The following is a 15379-nucleotide window of genomic DNA, read 5'->3' on the forward strand; positions in this document are numbered from 1 at the left end:
GTCCATCAATGATAGACTGGATTAAGAAAATGTGGCACATATACACCATGGATTACTATGCAACCATAAAAAAGGATGAGTTCACGTCCTTTGTAGGGACATGGATGAAGCTGGAAACCATCATTCTCAGCAAACTATCGCAAGGACAAAAAACCAAACACCGCATGTTCTCACTCATAGGTGAGAATTGAACAATGAGAACACTTGGACACAGGAAGGGGAACATCACACACTGGGGCCTGTTGTGGGGTGAGGGGAAGGGGGAGGGATAGCGTTAGGATATATACCTAATGTAAATGACGAGTTAATGGGTGCAGCACACCAACATGGCACATGTATACATATGTAACAAACCTGCACGTTGTGCACATGTACCCTAGAACTTAAAGTATAATAATAAAAAAATAAATAAAATCACAATGTCAAATCTTAAAAAAAATAAAATAGTAAAATAAAATAATTTTAAGTCACATATTCCTAGGAATTTCTAAGGTCCCCGTATGTACACATTGATTTCAATCCTGTGTCCCATAGACATACACTATCCTTCAGAAAGATACTCAAATTCTGAAGAACTCTAATTCTTTTGGTCATCAAATGCAGCCTCCATACACAATTTCTTACCAATCCAGAAAATTTGCTAATACAAAGAGAATTTTCAGAAAGAAAAAGTCATGTATAGAAACAGCTATACTTCCCCAGAATAGTCCATTAACGAGGACACTACAATGGTTAAACACTTTGATTACTCAAGACTTTTTCTAAATAACCTGACATATTCACATCAAAATAATTGGCTCTGACACTTACCTTATTGCATATGTAGAGGCTGTGATCATGAGGAATAGCACCACTACCATGCAGACCCCTGTCAGGCCAGGAACTATAAAAATGTACAGAAGTACGTTTTTACTTAAATCATAGTGAGAAAAAAGTACAAAAAGTGATTACATTAGAATCCAAAATACTGTGCTGTTCTGTGGGAAGCCTAATTCAAATCCCATATCTACTTGTATGTTCTCCCTCAAACAAGCCTTTTACTTTTTTATTTTTTAAATTAATTTTTAATTGACAGATAATAATTGTACATATTAATGGAGTACATAGTGATGTTTCCATACATATTAAGTAAAAGTGATCAGGTCAGAGTAATTAGCATATCCATCTATCATCTCAAACATTTACTACTACTTTGTATTGGGAACATTCAATGTCCTTCTTCTAGCTATTTGAAAGCATATAATACATTATTGTTTACTATAGTCATTCTACAGTGGTATAGAACACCAGAACTTATTAAAATCGTACAGTTTCAAAGTCTTTTACACCAATCAGGATCTTTTATCTATTTTACAGAAGATTCCATTATTTTTATTCCCAAATATTCTACTCAGAATGGCAAATAGGTACTTACTTCTAAAGGTATACACTAAATGTCAGTAATTAATGCAACAGGACAGGGTTAACATTCAGCACCCTTTCTGTTTTGGTTTTAGCCACCATAGTACTAAATCTCCCTTATGCTCTCCCTCTTATGAAACTAAGTAGTGCTTTCAGTTTCAATTTCAATTAACTGCTTTTAGGCTTCACTATCTAGAATAATATTAAACAAAAAATAAAGCCTAAAGTGTTTTCAAAAACCACAAAACACAGAACAAAAAGTGTAGATTTCTAGAATAAACTACAATGTGGATGTTTTAAAAATACTTGCAGACATATTTCTTCTTAGTATGAAAAATATGTTGAAATCAGTGCTTCAGATATGGCATAACATTTGTTTTTTTTAATGAAGAAAATGTGCAAATATATTGTCAAAATTATAATGGCAGGATAGATTGCTACAAGTCCAACATTAGCACATATAGCATGTCCAAAATGAACAGCTAACTGAAAAACAATATCCTAAACAGCTAAAGTGTCAATGGTTTCCTTTAGTATTGTATTATTACAAAATTAACTATCCTGTCAATATGTTATATTTGTTTACTCTCACAAGCAACAGTAAGTCCTGAATACCCCATCTGAGATAATCTTAAATCAGACTACAAAGAAAAGCTATTGGGACAATTCCATCTGGAAAAGTGACATTCCCCTGCTTCTTTCCTTGTCAAGAAACCTACTATGAAATAGAAGGGCTGTCATGGACTATGAGCCACCAGTAGAAGCAGACACCTTGTGTACAATGTAAGAGCAACACAGGTGTGTATCATTAGGATTCCAGAGTTAGAATCACTAGAAAATAACAACATTTGAAATCTCAGTACAGTAGAAACAAATTTCACTTATAAAGCACCACATGAAAAATAAGAGAATTAGTCTATGGGTTCTCAGCACTTGAGTACTCGCACCTCCTCACTTTCCCAGTAGACAGTTTTAGAAGCCTAACCAAAGGTGCCCTTCCCTAATGTACCTAATCCAAATCATTTCTTCTCTATGCTTCCTTCCTAGAGTACTTCCTTTCCCATTGATTTTTCCATTTCCTACAGTGAGTGCTTACTTCCCAGTTGTAAGAGATGAGCAAGATAACTAGCCTAGTTCACTCTAAAGAACTAGCGGCATGAAAATATACTATTTTGGAAATATAGCATGCCTGCAAAATAACCCAGGCATTGCACTTCCAAGTGTTTACCCAAAAGAAACAAACATATATCCATGCAAAGACTTAAGAATGTTAATAGCTACTTATTTTTAACAGTCAAAGTCTATAAACAACTCTGATCTTCATCAACAGATTAATGGATAAACAATTGTGGTACTTATCTGTACCTGGAAAATTAATCAGCAATAAAAAAACCATAAAGTGTTGATAGATAAGAAACAATATACATGAATCACAAAATTGTTAGACTGGATAAAGAAAGCTAAACCACCCCAGCCCTGAAAAAGTACAAATTCCATGATTCCTTATATATAACATTCCAGAAAATTCACACTATTCTTCAGTGATAGAAAGCAGATCAGTTACTAGGAGGGGTAGAGGGCAAGATGTATTATACAAGAGCACAAAAATCTTCTGTGATAATAAAAATATCTATCATCTAACTTTTGATGATGGTTCCACTATTGTGTATGTGTGTGTATATATGTATATATCAAAACCAATCAAATTGTATAATTTACACATATATAATTAGTGTACTTCAATTATAATTTCATAAATTTGAGAGAAAAAAGAAGAGGTTGGTCTCACTGTTTTCAAGTATTAAAAAAGAAAACCTTTATTTGACCAAATGAATAACTAAATGATAGAATCCCAGATGGCTACATAGAGTGAAATTACAGTTAGAGGGGACTTTCCAATATTTTATTGGGCCTTTATTAGTATTCTTTTATGTCTGCATACAGTTTCCTATATAGTTTTGAACATGCCAAGATTAGTCATGGGATGTCTGCAAATTACTTCATTGAAAGAACACCTGGAAAAATGGAGTATATTTAGAATAGATCCACAATTTCCGAAGTGTATTATTTGAAAATTAATTCCTTGAAATATTAATTTCTATTACTAAAAATACTATAACCATTCCTTAAAAAGTCACAGGATACATTAATGTATAAAAGTCCCTGAGAAGTATTAAATTCAAGAAACCTGATTAAACTTAAATATTTTCTTAAACTTATTAGACCAGAGTATTCCTTTTAGGTCAGAACATGAAAACATATTGGAAAGACTTAGAGGAAGTAAAATAGTTCAATCATTTGCGGATAAAGTAGAAGGGCCAGACGACCCAGCCAATGATGTATATGGTCTGGGATTTTACTCTTGTTACTGTCCCTCAGACAAAACTCCAATCTCACTGAATATCATCTGCAAACTAAGGAGAATAAATCTGGTGATTTTCCATGTTCTTTCAGACTTATAAAGTTATCTCTTTTATCTAAAGAATTTGTTTTTCCTTCTTATTTCCCAAAAGTAAAAAAGACCAAAGTGTATAATTAATAAAGTAATAGATTTCAGATCAATGAAGAAGAACTTACAATTAGCAAGGGCAAAAAAGCATACTATAATCAGAGTGATCAAAAAGTCAGGGGTAACTACCTTAAGAAGCCCACTGGAAGCAAACAAGTGGAGGCTGGCTAACCTATTACCTGGGATGTTGCAAGAAGATCTATGCATCAAATAAAAGAGTTAAACAAATGACTTTTATTCATTCAGTGAACAGTTTGTAGGCATATACAGTGTACTGTTAGATGTTAAATGCTAGAGATAAAATAAATTCTGCTCTACAAAAATTCCCAGTACACTGGTGGAGACGGACAAGTTAAGCAGGAAATTGCAACGCAGGGCATTAAGTGCTGTAAAGAGAGCTAAGCATTGAGTGCTTTCAGGGCACATCAAAGGGCACCCTAAGCTAGCCTTGGTTGACAGCACAGCTAAGTCCCAATATATTAGCCTTATTACAACACATTCCAAGAGTCTGAAAACACCAGCTGAAAATCACTGGGCTAGTCTAATCTCACTGGGCAAAGTTACTTGTCCAAGTGAAGTACCTTGATTCTCCTGTGAATTTTTTTAGTCCTTCAAGTTAGGAAGCCAAACCTATACTTGTTTCCTTAGCAAAATACATGTTTGCATGTTTATTCCTATTGCTTTATATTTATGCATATCAAATTTATTAACTAGTAGCTTTTAAAATGAATAATTGCATGACACTGTAATTTCTAGATGAACCTGAGAGATTATTTTCATCCATACCCAGATGTGGTCAGAAATATACCATTATCTATTCATTATCCTATTTTCCTAACATAATTAGAAACATAATTACATTTGCTTCTGAGGGTTTTTAAAATTAAAATTAGATATCATCCATTTTATTCTCACCATAAAAGCTACTACCAAATTTGGAGATATATAGTAAGCATTTTTAAATGAATGTTTAAATAATTCAATCTATTAATCTTACCTTAGAAATCCTTAATTGGAATGTTTATAACATTTCTTATATAGTAGTTTAGCCACTATATTTTATGCCACTTGTATAGCCAAAGACTTTATTTTTTACAAGACAATCTTAATTTGTCAATACTAGATTCCATTGAAAAAAATTCCAACACACAGAGATAGAAGACTCTATGTAACATTAAACAAACAAAAATCCATGAAATCTATTAACTAATAAAAATATTCTTTATCAGCTGAGCGCAGTGGCTCATGCCTGTAATCTGAGCACTTTGGGAGGCTGAGGCAAGTGGATCACGAGGTCAGGAGTTCAAGACCAGCCTGGCCAACATAGTGAAACTCTGTCTCTACTAAAAAAAAAAAAAATACAAAAAAATTAGCCGGGTGTTGTGACAGGCACCTGTAATCCCAGCTACTTGGGAGGCTGAGGCAATCTTTCCTAAGTGCTGTGCCTGAGAACATTGAGAGACGGCTGTGGAATAGTTTTAGTTAATATTAGTGATACAAAGTTGGATTAAGTTCATTGATAGAAAAAGGTGTCTTTACCCTATTACCATCCTTAGATTCTACTTTGCACTGTCACCTGCTATTCTTCAGTGAGGACAAACAGATGCCTTAGGAGCTCCAGACTCATGCTTAGGGAGCCCTGTGTCTGAGCCCAGTTCCAGGCTGATGACCTGGAAAGTGGATGCCTCCTGCTGGCCAGCATAGTATTTCTTTTCTTGAAATTATGTGAGAATGGGCCACCAAAATGGTGCTAATTTGCTGAATTGGGTGAGTCAAACTGTTTTTATTGCCAGAGGCCACAAAAAAATGTTTACCTAGGACCCTGCATACTCTAGAAGTAGCCCTTCCCAACCCAAGAGAACCTCACCTACAAGTGAAAAAGACAGTATATGTAAGGAAATAAACTATTCTACAACACAGTATTTTTACAGTTATCCTTCAATATCCATGCGATTGGTTCTAGGACCCCTCACAGATACCAAAGTTTGAAAATGCTCAAGTATTTATACATAACCTGTGCACATCCTCTCACATACTTTAAATTATCTCTCGGTTACTTACAATAAATGCCTAAAACAAAAGGCAGGTAGTAGTGAGACGGTATGCTTAAGAGTATGATGAGATGTTCAGTAATGACAGGACAGCAGCTCCCGAGGTACCTGGGAAGGTTAGTAAAACACTTTGCCAAGTCTCTCCCAGAGACACACTAAGGTAGGCCCAGGAAATTTATATTAAGTGTCTTCTCTACTAAGGCCAACACCACTCATGGGGACCTCTGAGAAAGGACATAGGATGATGGGGTTGCATGCTAGGTAGTGAGATTACCTGCTTATAAGAAGTATTAGTTATTAGTATAATAATATTAGTATTATTAGTATATTAGTATATATAGTAATATATTATTACTATATATAATAATATATACATAATATGTATATACTATATATAATAATTGTATATCTATTATATATCCTATATATAATATATAGATTATATATATAGTATATATAGTATATAGTATATTATATTATTAATATATTAGTAATATTAGTATAATAATATTAGTGCCTTAATGTGATATCTTAGTCACATAACAAATCTCTTTGTGTCTTTGTAAACTAAACTTTTCAAAGCATTTTAAAGGTTCCAAGGCTTCAATTAAACTTTATGTTTTAGAAAATAATATTAAACAAAGCTTTTGTTTCTCTCTCTTAAATGAATTAACAGTAAACCAAAAAATACATTGGTTCATACATAAGATTTTGTTTTTCTGTACTTTTGCTCTCATCCAATTCTTCAGGCCTAAATGAAAACATGTTTTCAATGAGCAAAGTTGAAAGCAAAACTAAATTATGTTCCTAAAGAGAAAACTGTGAAATACTTTGCAAGTGGCAAGTACTATAAATCTATAGACAAAAGTAAAATGTATCTTATAAATCTAAATATATAGCTGTGACATGGCTGGGGAAAGCACTAGAATTATTGTGATGTTTCATCATAAAATTGATTCAAAAGAAAAACAATGCATTTGCCAGGGTAATGTGCCTCAGTCCCATATGCAATTCCAATACTTAATTGGGTATTACACCCAACAATTTATGATAGAGCATCTCAACTATGCAATCATCCTTGTCCCTGAAATATGTGCTAAAAATTCCCCAAACGCATCTTTCTTCTTTCGTCTTTATAAATCTAAGGTTGGGAAGAAGAAGACTTTTAGTAAAAATTGTTTAACATCAGGGGAAATTCTGAGATGTTCAAACATGCCTTAACAAATTAATAGTCTATACTGAGATTTCATGGACGATAAGCTTGAAAAGGAAAAATAAATTACAAATGAAATAGGAGACACATTTCAAAGAAATAACTTATTTTAATGACTGTTTCTCCTCTTTGTTGTATATTTTAAGATTATAAAAAGTTGCATTAAATTACTGAATTATAAGAATTCCACGGATACCCACAGTGCTTGGTGTTCCTTTCCAATACCTTGAGGGCAGGAGCCTGTTAAACATGCATTATCTGCTACAGCACTTGCCACAGCAGCAGGCACAAATCAGGCCCTCAATAGGAATGTGGTTACATTGTTTTGATTGGAAGAATACACGACAGTGAAATGTATTTGCTTATTTTTACTCTCCATTTATTCACACCCCAATGTTTGCATTGTCTCTGTTCTCATTGCAACCTTATCCTTTAACTCCAAATATTTATTCTTATATGCAAATTGTCCATATGTTATATTTGTAACATATATCTAACTGTTGTATAATTTGATAATGCTTAGTTTTATTTTTTTTTTTAATTTTTATTTTTTAGACGGAGTCTCACTCTGTCACACCCAGGCTGGAGTGCAATGGTGCTATCTCAGCTCACTGCAATTTCTGCCTCCTGGGTTCAAGTGATTCTCCTGCCTCAGCCTCCTAAGTAGCTGGGATTACAGGCACTCACCACCCACCATGCCCGGCTAATTTTTTGTATTTTTAGTAGAGATAGGGTTTCATCATGTTATCAGGCTGGTTTCAAGCTCCTGACCTCAGGTGATCCGCCCGCCTCGGCCACCCAAAGTGCTGGGATTACAGGCATGAGCCACCGCGCCCAGCCCGATAATGCCTACTTTTAAAGATGTTCCTAAACCTAGAGAAACGGCTGAGAATAACAACTTACCAGTGGTGAAGAGAAGTTTTCTAGGATCCTGAGAAAAAGAAAAAAAAAAAAATGATTAAAAACTAAAGTACTGATGATATATAATTCTATAAAGAGTATGCAGGATCTACAAACCACATATTTGTCATGTAAAATACTGTTCATCCAGCAGAAGTGAGAAAGACTCAATTAAGTTTCATAACATTTTCACAATGCTAGAGGAGATTACAACAAATAAAAACCCAATTCAGAGAAATCTATCCATCTGAGGCAAAATACTGGATGACTCAAAAGGCCTAGGAATTATTCCTTTTTTTTTTTTTTTTTTTTTTTTTTTGAGACAGAGTCTCACTCTGTCGCCCAGGCTGGAGTGCAGTGGCGCAATCTCGGCTCACTGCAAGCTCCGCCTCCCGGGTTCACGCCATTCTCCTGCCTCAGCCTCTCCGAGTAGCTGGGACTACAGGCGCCCGCCACCACGCTCGGCTAATTTTTTGTATTTTTTAGTAGAGACGGGGTTTCACCGTGGTCTCGATCTCCTGACCTCGTGATCCGCCCGCCTCGGCCTCCCAAAGTGCTGGGATTACAAGCATGAGCCACTGCGCCCGGCCTAGAAATTATTCTTAATGGTTACCTACAAGCTAGTGGCACTGGTTTTAAGCCCATCTTTGACCATTTTGAAACTCAGTATCTTAGCCATGATGTTAAAAAATTATTATACACTCTGTCTACCAAAACTGTGAAACTGCATCACAAGATGGGAAGACGGAATTAAAAACCAATAAAATATGTAGGGGATTTGCACACTATAAGCTCAGTATGAAGAAGACGAATTGACAGCTTTCTGTGTTTCAAATATAGTGAAAAGTGGTGAGGATACTCAAAGATCAGTTTCTGCTACTTGGAAATATGAAAAATTAATATTGTCATAATATTGTATGATTTCCGTTAAACTACATCTCTTATGCTCTAATGGTTATAGTCAGCACCCTTCTACCTTTAGATTTGTGGATTTATTTTTTTTCCCCGTGGTGCTTAATATTTCACAAGCTTTTGAATTCCTTTCTGTGTGCTTCCATTGAATCTGGGGTCAGGCCAGACTATGTACTAAGAAGGAAACAATTGATACAGTGTCATTTGGGGGTCTTTGAATAAGGACCACTTGATTAGGAATAGCTCCTCATCTGGCTGAATTCAATTGACTTCTATTCCAACTATTAGAAACATGGCTATAGGGTGATCTAAGAAAACTGAATATATAAACAACCCATAAAAACATATTATGGGCTGAACAAAGTGGTATGAATAGAAATGGGAATAAATACCTAAGAAAACCCAGAAGATGGAACAATTAATCTTGCTAGAGAAAGAAAATGAAACATGAGAGTGAGAGATGTTTTCACAGTGGCAAGATGAGGCAGATTTAGCTGGGCTATCAAGGAAGTGCAGCAGTCACAAGCTGGAGGGTGAGTCCTTCCATGCAGAGTAAAAACATAAAAGAAGAACAATAGGGTATATTGGCACAAAACCATCTTTTTCAAAAGTGCTTCACAAAATAACATATGTGTTGATTATATATATATATAATCAATATATAAATACATCAATATATAAAATGTAATCTATATATAATAGATATGCCACATATATTTATTTACATAATATTTAAATACATAAGTATATATACACTTATTTTCATCTACATCTAATGCACTGCCTTGTACCTATTAGATGCTAAATACATACTTATTAAAAAGAGGGAAAAAAGCATAAAGAGAGACATGAAAGAAGGAATACAAGAAGAAATAAAGGCAGGGGAAATACTAACTTAAAACATTGAGTTGCCATTTTCATCCCTTAGACTGGGAATAAAAAACAGAGACGAGTTGTAGAAATAGGCATTCTAATATTAGTTAGAAGTGGGAAAACAGAAGAAGACTTTTTAAAAAGGAATTTGGCACTGTCCGTCAAAACTAAAAATGTGCAACCTTTTAAACCAAAATTCAACTACAGATCTGTGTAGAAGTGGACAAAGAAATACATTTACTGGAGTGTGGTTCATAACGAAACCTTAGAATCAACCTAAATGTCTGAATAAGAAAAAGACTAAAAATAAATTATGGCATAGTCATATGGAGAGAATGAGATAGATTAAGATATGTTGATACAATAAGCTATAAAAGTATATTTATGGAAACGAGTAAATTGCCAAGGAATATATGCCATAAAATGCCACTCAAAATATCAGAAAAAACATAATAAACTGTGGCTTGTTTTGGAGGAGAAGCTTTCACTTTTAACTTCGTTTACTTGAGAGTTTTAAAATATTTTATATTGAGCATGTATAACTTTTCAAAGAAAATAAATTTAATAACTGAAAATCTTGAAATCACTAAAAATATTGGAACTTAAGCAAAAGTTTATTCCATTAAAATGAGAAAACCATTAAAGTTATTAAAGACATGAATTCTGAAAAGAAAAGAAGGAAAAGAGAAACAAAGAAAATGTAACAGAGGCAGGAAACAAGTAGCTAGTGATTTGAGCAGAGGGCAGCAGAAGAAAGGGAAGCAGGTGGAAGTGAGATGGGCAGAAGTGGAGGCTGGGTCTGAAATTACATGTGAAGAGCTGTCACTGGCCTGCTAAGGAGCTGGAATTTTCCAGTGGTTCTCAGTGCTGGATGCACTCCACAAGCCTGGTAAACTTTTACAAATTATCAGTGCCTGCCTCCCATCCAAGACCAATTAAATCATGTTGGTATTTTTTACAATACCAGTAGAGACAAGGGCTATATCAAAAGTTGCTGGCCATTTTGGTTTTGTGATTTGTTTCTGAATTTGTTGTTACTTTTTCCTTAGTTTTGTTTTGAGAGGGAGGTCAAACACATGATCACAACAGTATTAAACCTAGAAAACTCTGGTGATGTGTGGAGGAGAAAAAGGAGTGGGGAAGATGGGAAAAGATGTTAATAAGTCACTACCAAACTTAGTCTGCAGAACAGGAAAATGGGGGTGCGGGGATGCTGATTGAATGGGACAGAACAGTTCGTTTTTTATGTAGTCTTGGCATTGTGAAGCAAAGGCAGCCTGAGGACTGTATGAAAGCATCGACCAACAGAGATCTAACTGGCTGAGCATGTGCTGTTCATCAGGCTCTGGCCTGCACCTTGCACATATAATTTCATTTCATGGATGGCTTCACATGGAGAAAAGCACTCTACGTCAGATATTGCCTGCTACAGAATTGAATTCAACATCACTTAATTCGAGGAATGTTTTTAAATGAATGAATCATGAAAACTCACTAACATTTTTTAAGTCAAATAAATTGATTTGTCCAGGATTCACAAATAATCAATCTACTTTTCTTCCCTTTTCCCCAAAACCCAGTATGTGAGTTATAAAGTACTTTTACCCTGTAACGGCACTGTCGACACTCTCAGCTGAATGATAGGAATTAGACAAAAGCTGCTGGGAGTCAGAGGCAGACCTGAGTGGCAACCATCTGAACATTGCAGTATAAAAAAGTAGACATTCTACCAACTCCCACTTTCAGCAGGAGAGACTATGAAATAGTAATTACTTATATTTTCTATTGAAAAGGAATAAAACTCAACTGACAACTGCATTTTAAAAGCACTCAAAAGGAACAGTAAGGTACAAATTTTCAGGGAAAAATCACAGACCCTCATTAGTCATCTCATGACAAGTGAAAGAAAAAATGGGAAGACAGAGACCACCCACCTCATCTCGGTATCTTGCTGCATTCAGTTCAACAAAATCTTCACTGTAATTCACTGAGAAGTTGAGGGCATTCACCAGATGGGCAGCCACATGCACGCCTACAGAATCACACCAGGGGCAAGTTAGTGGGATTTTCATATATGCTCTATGTCAAGGACTCAGTTCTTCCTCTCCCTAAGTAAATACAGGGCCAAACTTTGACAGCTATGTGGGCAATGCAATATTACATTGAAAGGTGAAGTTTTAAAGACACAAAAAACTGAACTATAGATAGTTTACCAAATTTTCAAAGGCTGTAATGAAACAACCCTAGTAAGTCAGGGATAAGAGAAACACACACATACACACACATCCTCCCCCAAACACACACACACACACACACACACACATCCTCCCAATACACACACACACACACACACACACACACACACACTCTTACATAAATATGCATCTAATGATATGGGTATTTATTTGCTTGAGTACCTCCCTGATATTTTAGGTATTCCACATCTTTCACCTCTTCCATAGTTCCAAATCTGCCATTAATATATATCTTGCATACTTCCCTACCCCATAAGGTAAATTATAGGTCACTGAAAGACTTTCAACTAGTAGAAATTTTTCACAATCCACAGATTTAAATCATAATATTCTTAACCCAACAGAAAAAGTGTTGGGAATCACTTCATGGGACAAAATTCAGGAAAACAATAATCACAATAAACAAAGGGCTCGACTGACTTAGAGCTCACATAAATAATAGCAGTGTTAGGAAATTACTAGAGATATGAAGATGAACTCATTTTGGCAAAGCTAGGATAATAAAAATTATTTTGAGGAGGTTGAGTAAGGAAGGAGAAAGTGAGATGTGCACAGGCCCATCACATCTTCCCCCTTGCTCAAGCTTTGCTTGTAGGCAAAATAAGGTGTGAATTAACACTACATTTTAATGTATTGAAAATACAACAGGTAACTCGCTGGAAAATTTGTGATCTTGGCCATATTATTTGCCTTTCAGGGGCCTTAATTTACTTCTCTGTAAAATGATGGTGACAGAAACGAAAGGCTTAATGAGATAAGTGATCTGAAATTGCTTAGTAAACTATTACAGTTCACAATATGTGTGGTACAATGGTTCAAAAGAAGACATAGCCCAGAATCTAGAAAACTCTATAATTTCCCACAACCCATAATATGAGATGTAGAGGGCTTAGAGTTCTAAGGTACTCACACAAAAAAATAATAATAATGAAAGTGAGAGAGTACTAGAATGCTAAAATGCCTGAAAGTTATTTAAAGGATTTATAAGGTCCTTCAAGTAATCAAATTAGAGGTAGGGGAAGAGTCAGGACTTATTATGAAGTTATAGTAATCAAGAATGTATGGTATTAGCAAAAGAAAAGACAAATAGATTAATGGAACAGAATAGAGAGCCCAGAAATCCACCCACATTAATACAGTCAATTGATCTTTGGCAAAAGAGCAAAAGCAATACAAAGAAGAAAATGCCTTTGTCATAAATGGACCTGAAACAAGGAAGCATTCACATTTAAATAAATAAATCTAGTCATAGACTTTATACCCTTCACAAAAATTAACTGAAAATGAATCAGAGACCCAAATGTAAAATGCAAAACTATAAAACTCCTCAAAGGAAACATGAGAAAAAGTCTATATGACCTTGGGTTTGGTGATGGCTTTTTAGATACAATGTCAGAGACATTATCCATGAAAGAAGGAATTAATAAGCTGGACTTCATTAAAATTAAAACTTCAGCTCTGCAAAAGACGCTGTGAATACTATGAGAAGATAAGCCACAGACTGGGAAAAAACATTTGCAAAAGACATATCGATAAAGGGTTATTATCAAAATATACAAAGAACACTTAAAATTCAATAACAAGAAAACAAACAACCCAATTAAAAAAGTGTGCCAAAGATCTTAATAGATACCTCACCAAAGAAGATATACAGATGGCAAACAAGCACGAAAAGATGATCCACATTATATAACATCAGAGAAATGCAAATTAAAGTGATGAGTTACCACTACATACCTATTAGAATGACCAAAATCCAGAATACTGACAACACCAAATATTGGTGAGATTGCACAGCAACAGAAACTCTCATTCATTGCAGGTAGGGGATGCAAAAAATGGTACAGCCACATTGGAAGTGAGTTTGGTAGTTTCTTAAAAAACTACACATACTCTTACCAAATGATCTCGCAATCACACACTTGGATATTTACCCAAAGGAACTAAAAATGTATGCCCACACAAAAACATGCACATTAATGTTTACAGCAGCTTTACTCATTATTGTCAAAATCTGGAAGCAACCAACATGTCTTTCAATAGGTGAATAGATAAAAAAAACTGTGGTACATCCAGATAAGGGAATATTATTTACACTATAAAAAGATGAACTCTCAAGCCATGAAAAAACACAAAGGAAACCTAAATTCATATTACTAAGTGAAAGAAGCCAATCTGAAAAGACTACATTTGCATGATTCCAACTATATTACATTCTAGAAAAGGCAGAATTATGGAGACAGTAAAAACAAATCAGTGGTTGTCTGGTGTTAGTGGGAAAGGAAAGATAAACAGGCAGAGCACAGAGGATTTTTAGGGCAATGAACTATTCTGCATGAATAGTGGTGGGTACAGATCATTATACATTTGGGCAAACCATAGAATGTACAGTATCAAGTGTGAACCCTGATGTAAAGTATGGATTTTAGGTTATAATGATATGTCAATTAATGAAAATTTATCAATTGTAAAAAATTGTACCACTCTGGCAGGGGATGTTGATAATGGGGGAGGCTATACATGCATGAGGACAAATGATATATGAAAACTTTCTATATCTTCCTCTAGATTTTGCTGTGAACCTAAATCTGCCCTACAGAAAAATAGTCTTTAAAAAATTTTAAGAGAAAAAAAATGGACAGGAAGCTAAAATGAGTTAAGTAACAAGCAAGGACAAGTTTCCAAAGTAGTAAAACAAAGGGTGTCCAGGTGTGACACAACTATGGCACAGGTATAAAATATTACTTACAAAAAACTCTCTGTGTCATATAGCTTCATCAACACCCAAAATGTACAGTAAAATAATCCTTTGATATTAAATTAAAAGCTTATATATTAACTACATACTCTATGGCTAAAAAATGCAAAGTCATCTATAGACGAATTACTATTCTTTCTGAATTTCTCTGAAAAAAAAGTCATAGGTAACAGCTATAGAAAATACATAATTAAGGGATATATTCATCTTTTTAAAGGACCTCTTAGGTCAAAAGAATTTAGGGCTTCTAATTTTAGGCAGCAAGAAAGCAGCTAAACCAAACACTTTATGTAGATTTTTTCATTTGATTCTCAAAACAAAACAATGTGGTAGATAGAGTCATCCCTATTTTACAGACAAGAAAACTGAAGTAAAGAAGGGTAATGTAGCCAAAGTCAGACCACTAGTGACTGGCAGAATGCAAACCCTCTGGAACACAAGCTCATGCTAGCTCAGTTGCTTGGTTGCTCTCCAGTTGAACTAGAATACTTGGACATGATTACAGCT

General features: G+C 34.8%; 1 protein-coding gene across 4 annotated transcripts in view; it reads right to left on the reverse strand.

Annotated features, from left to right (window-relative positions):
* Positions 1–15379, reverse strand: part of NOX4 (NADPH oxidase 4) — a 170247-nt gene that overhangs the window by 110006 nt on the left and 44862 nt on the right. For all 4 annotated transcript variants that reach the window (XM_032167132.2, XM_032167129.2, XM_032167128.2 and 1 more), the window contains 3 exons: positions 11794–11891; positions 8078–8105; positions 811–883 (listed from right to left, as the gene is read on the reverse strand). In XM_032167132.2, the coding sequence (XP_032023023.1) occupies positions 811–883; positions 8078–8105; positions 11794–11891 (199 nt within the window). The remainder of the gene's footprint in view (positions 1–810; positions 884–8077; positions 8106–11793; positions 11892–15379) is intronic.

The sequence above is a fragment of the Hylobates moloch genome, unplaced genomic scaffold, assembly GCF_009828535.3.
Source record: "Hylobates moloch isolate HMO894 unplaced genomic scaffold, HMol_V3 SCAFFOLD_11, whole genome shotgun sequence".
Classification (NCBI taxonomy): domain Eukaryota; kingdom Metazoa; phylum Chordata; class Mammalia; order Primates; family Hylobatidae; genus Hylobates; species Hylobates moloch.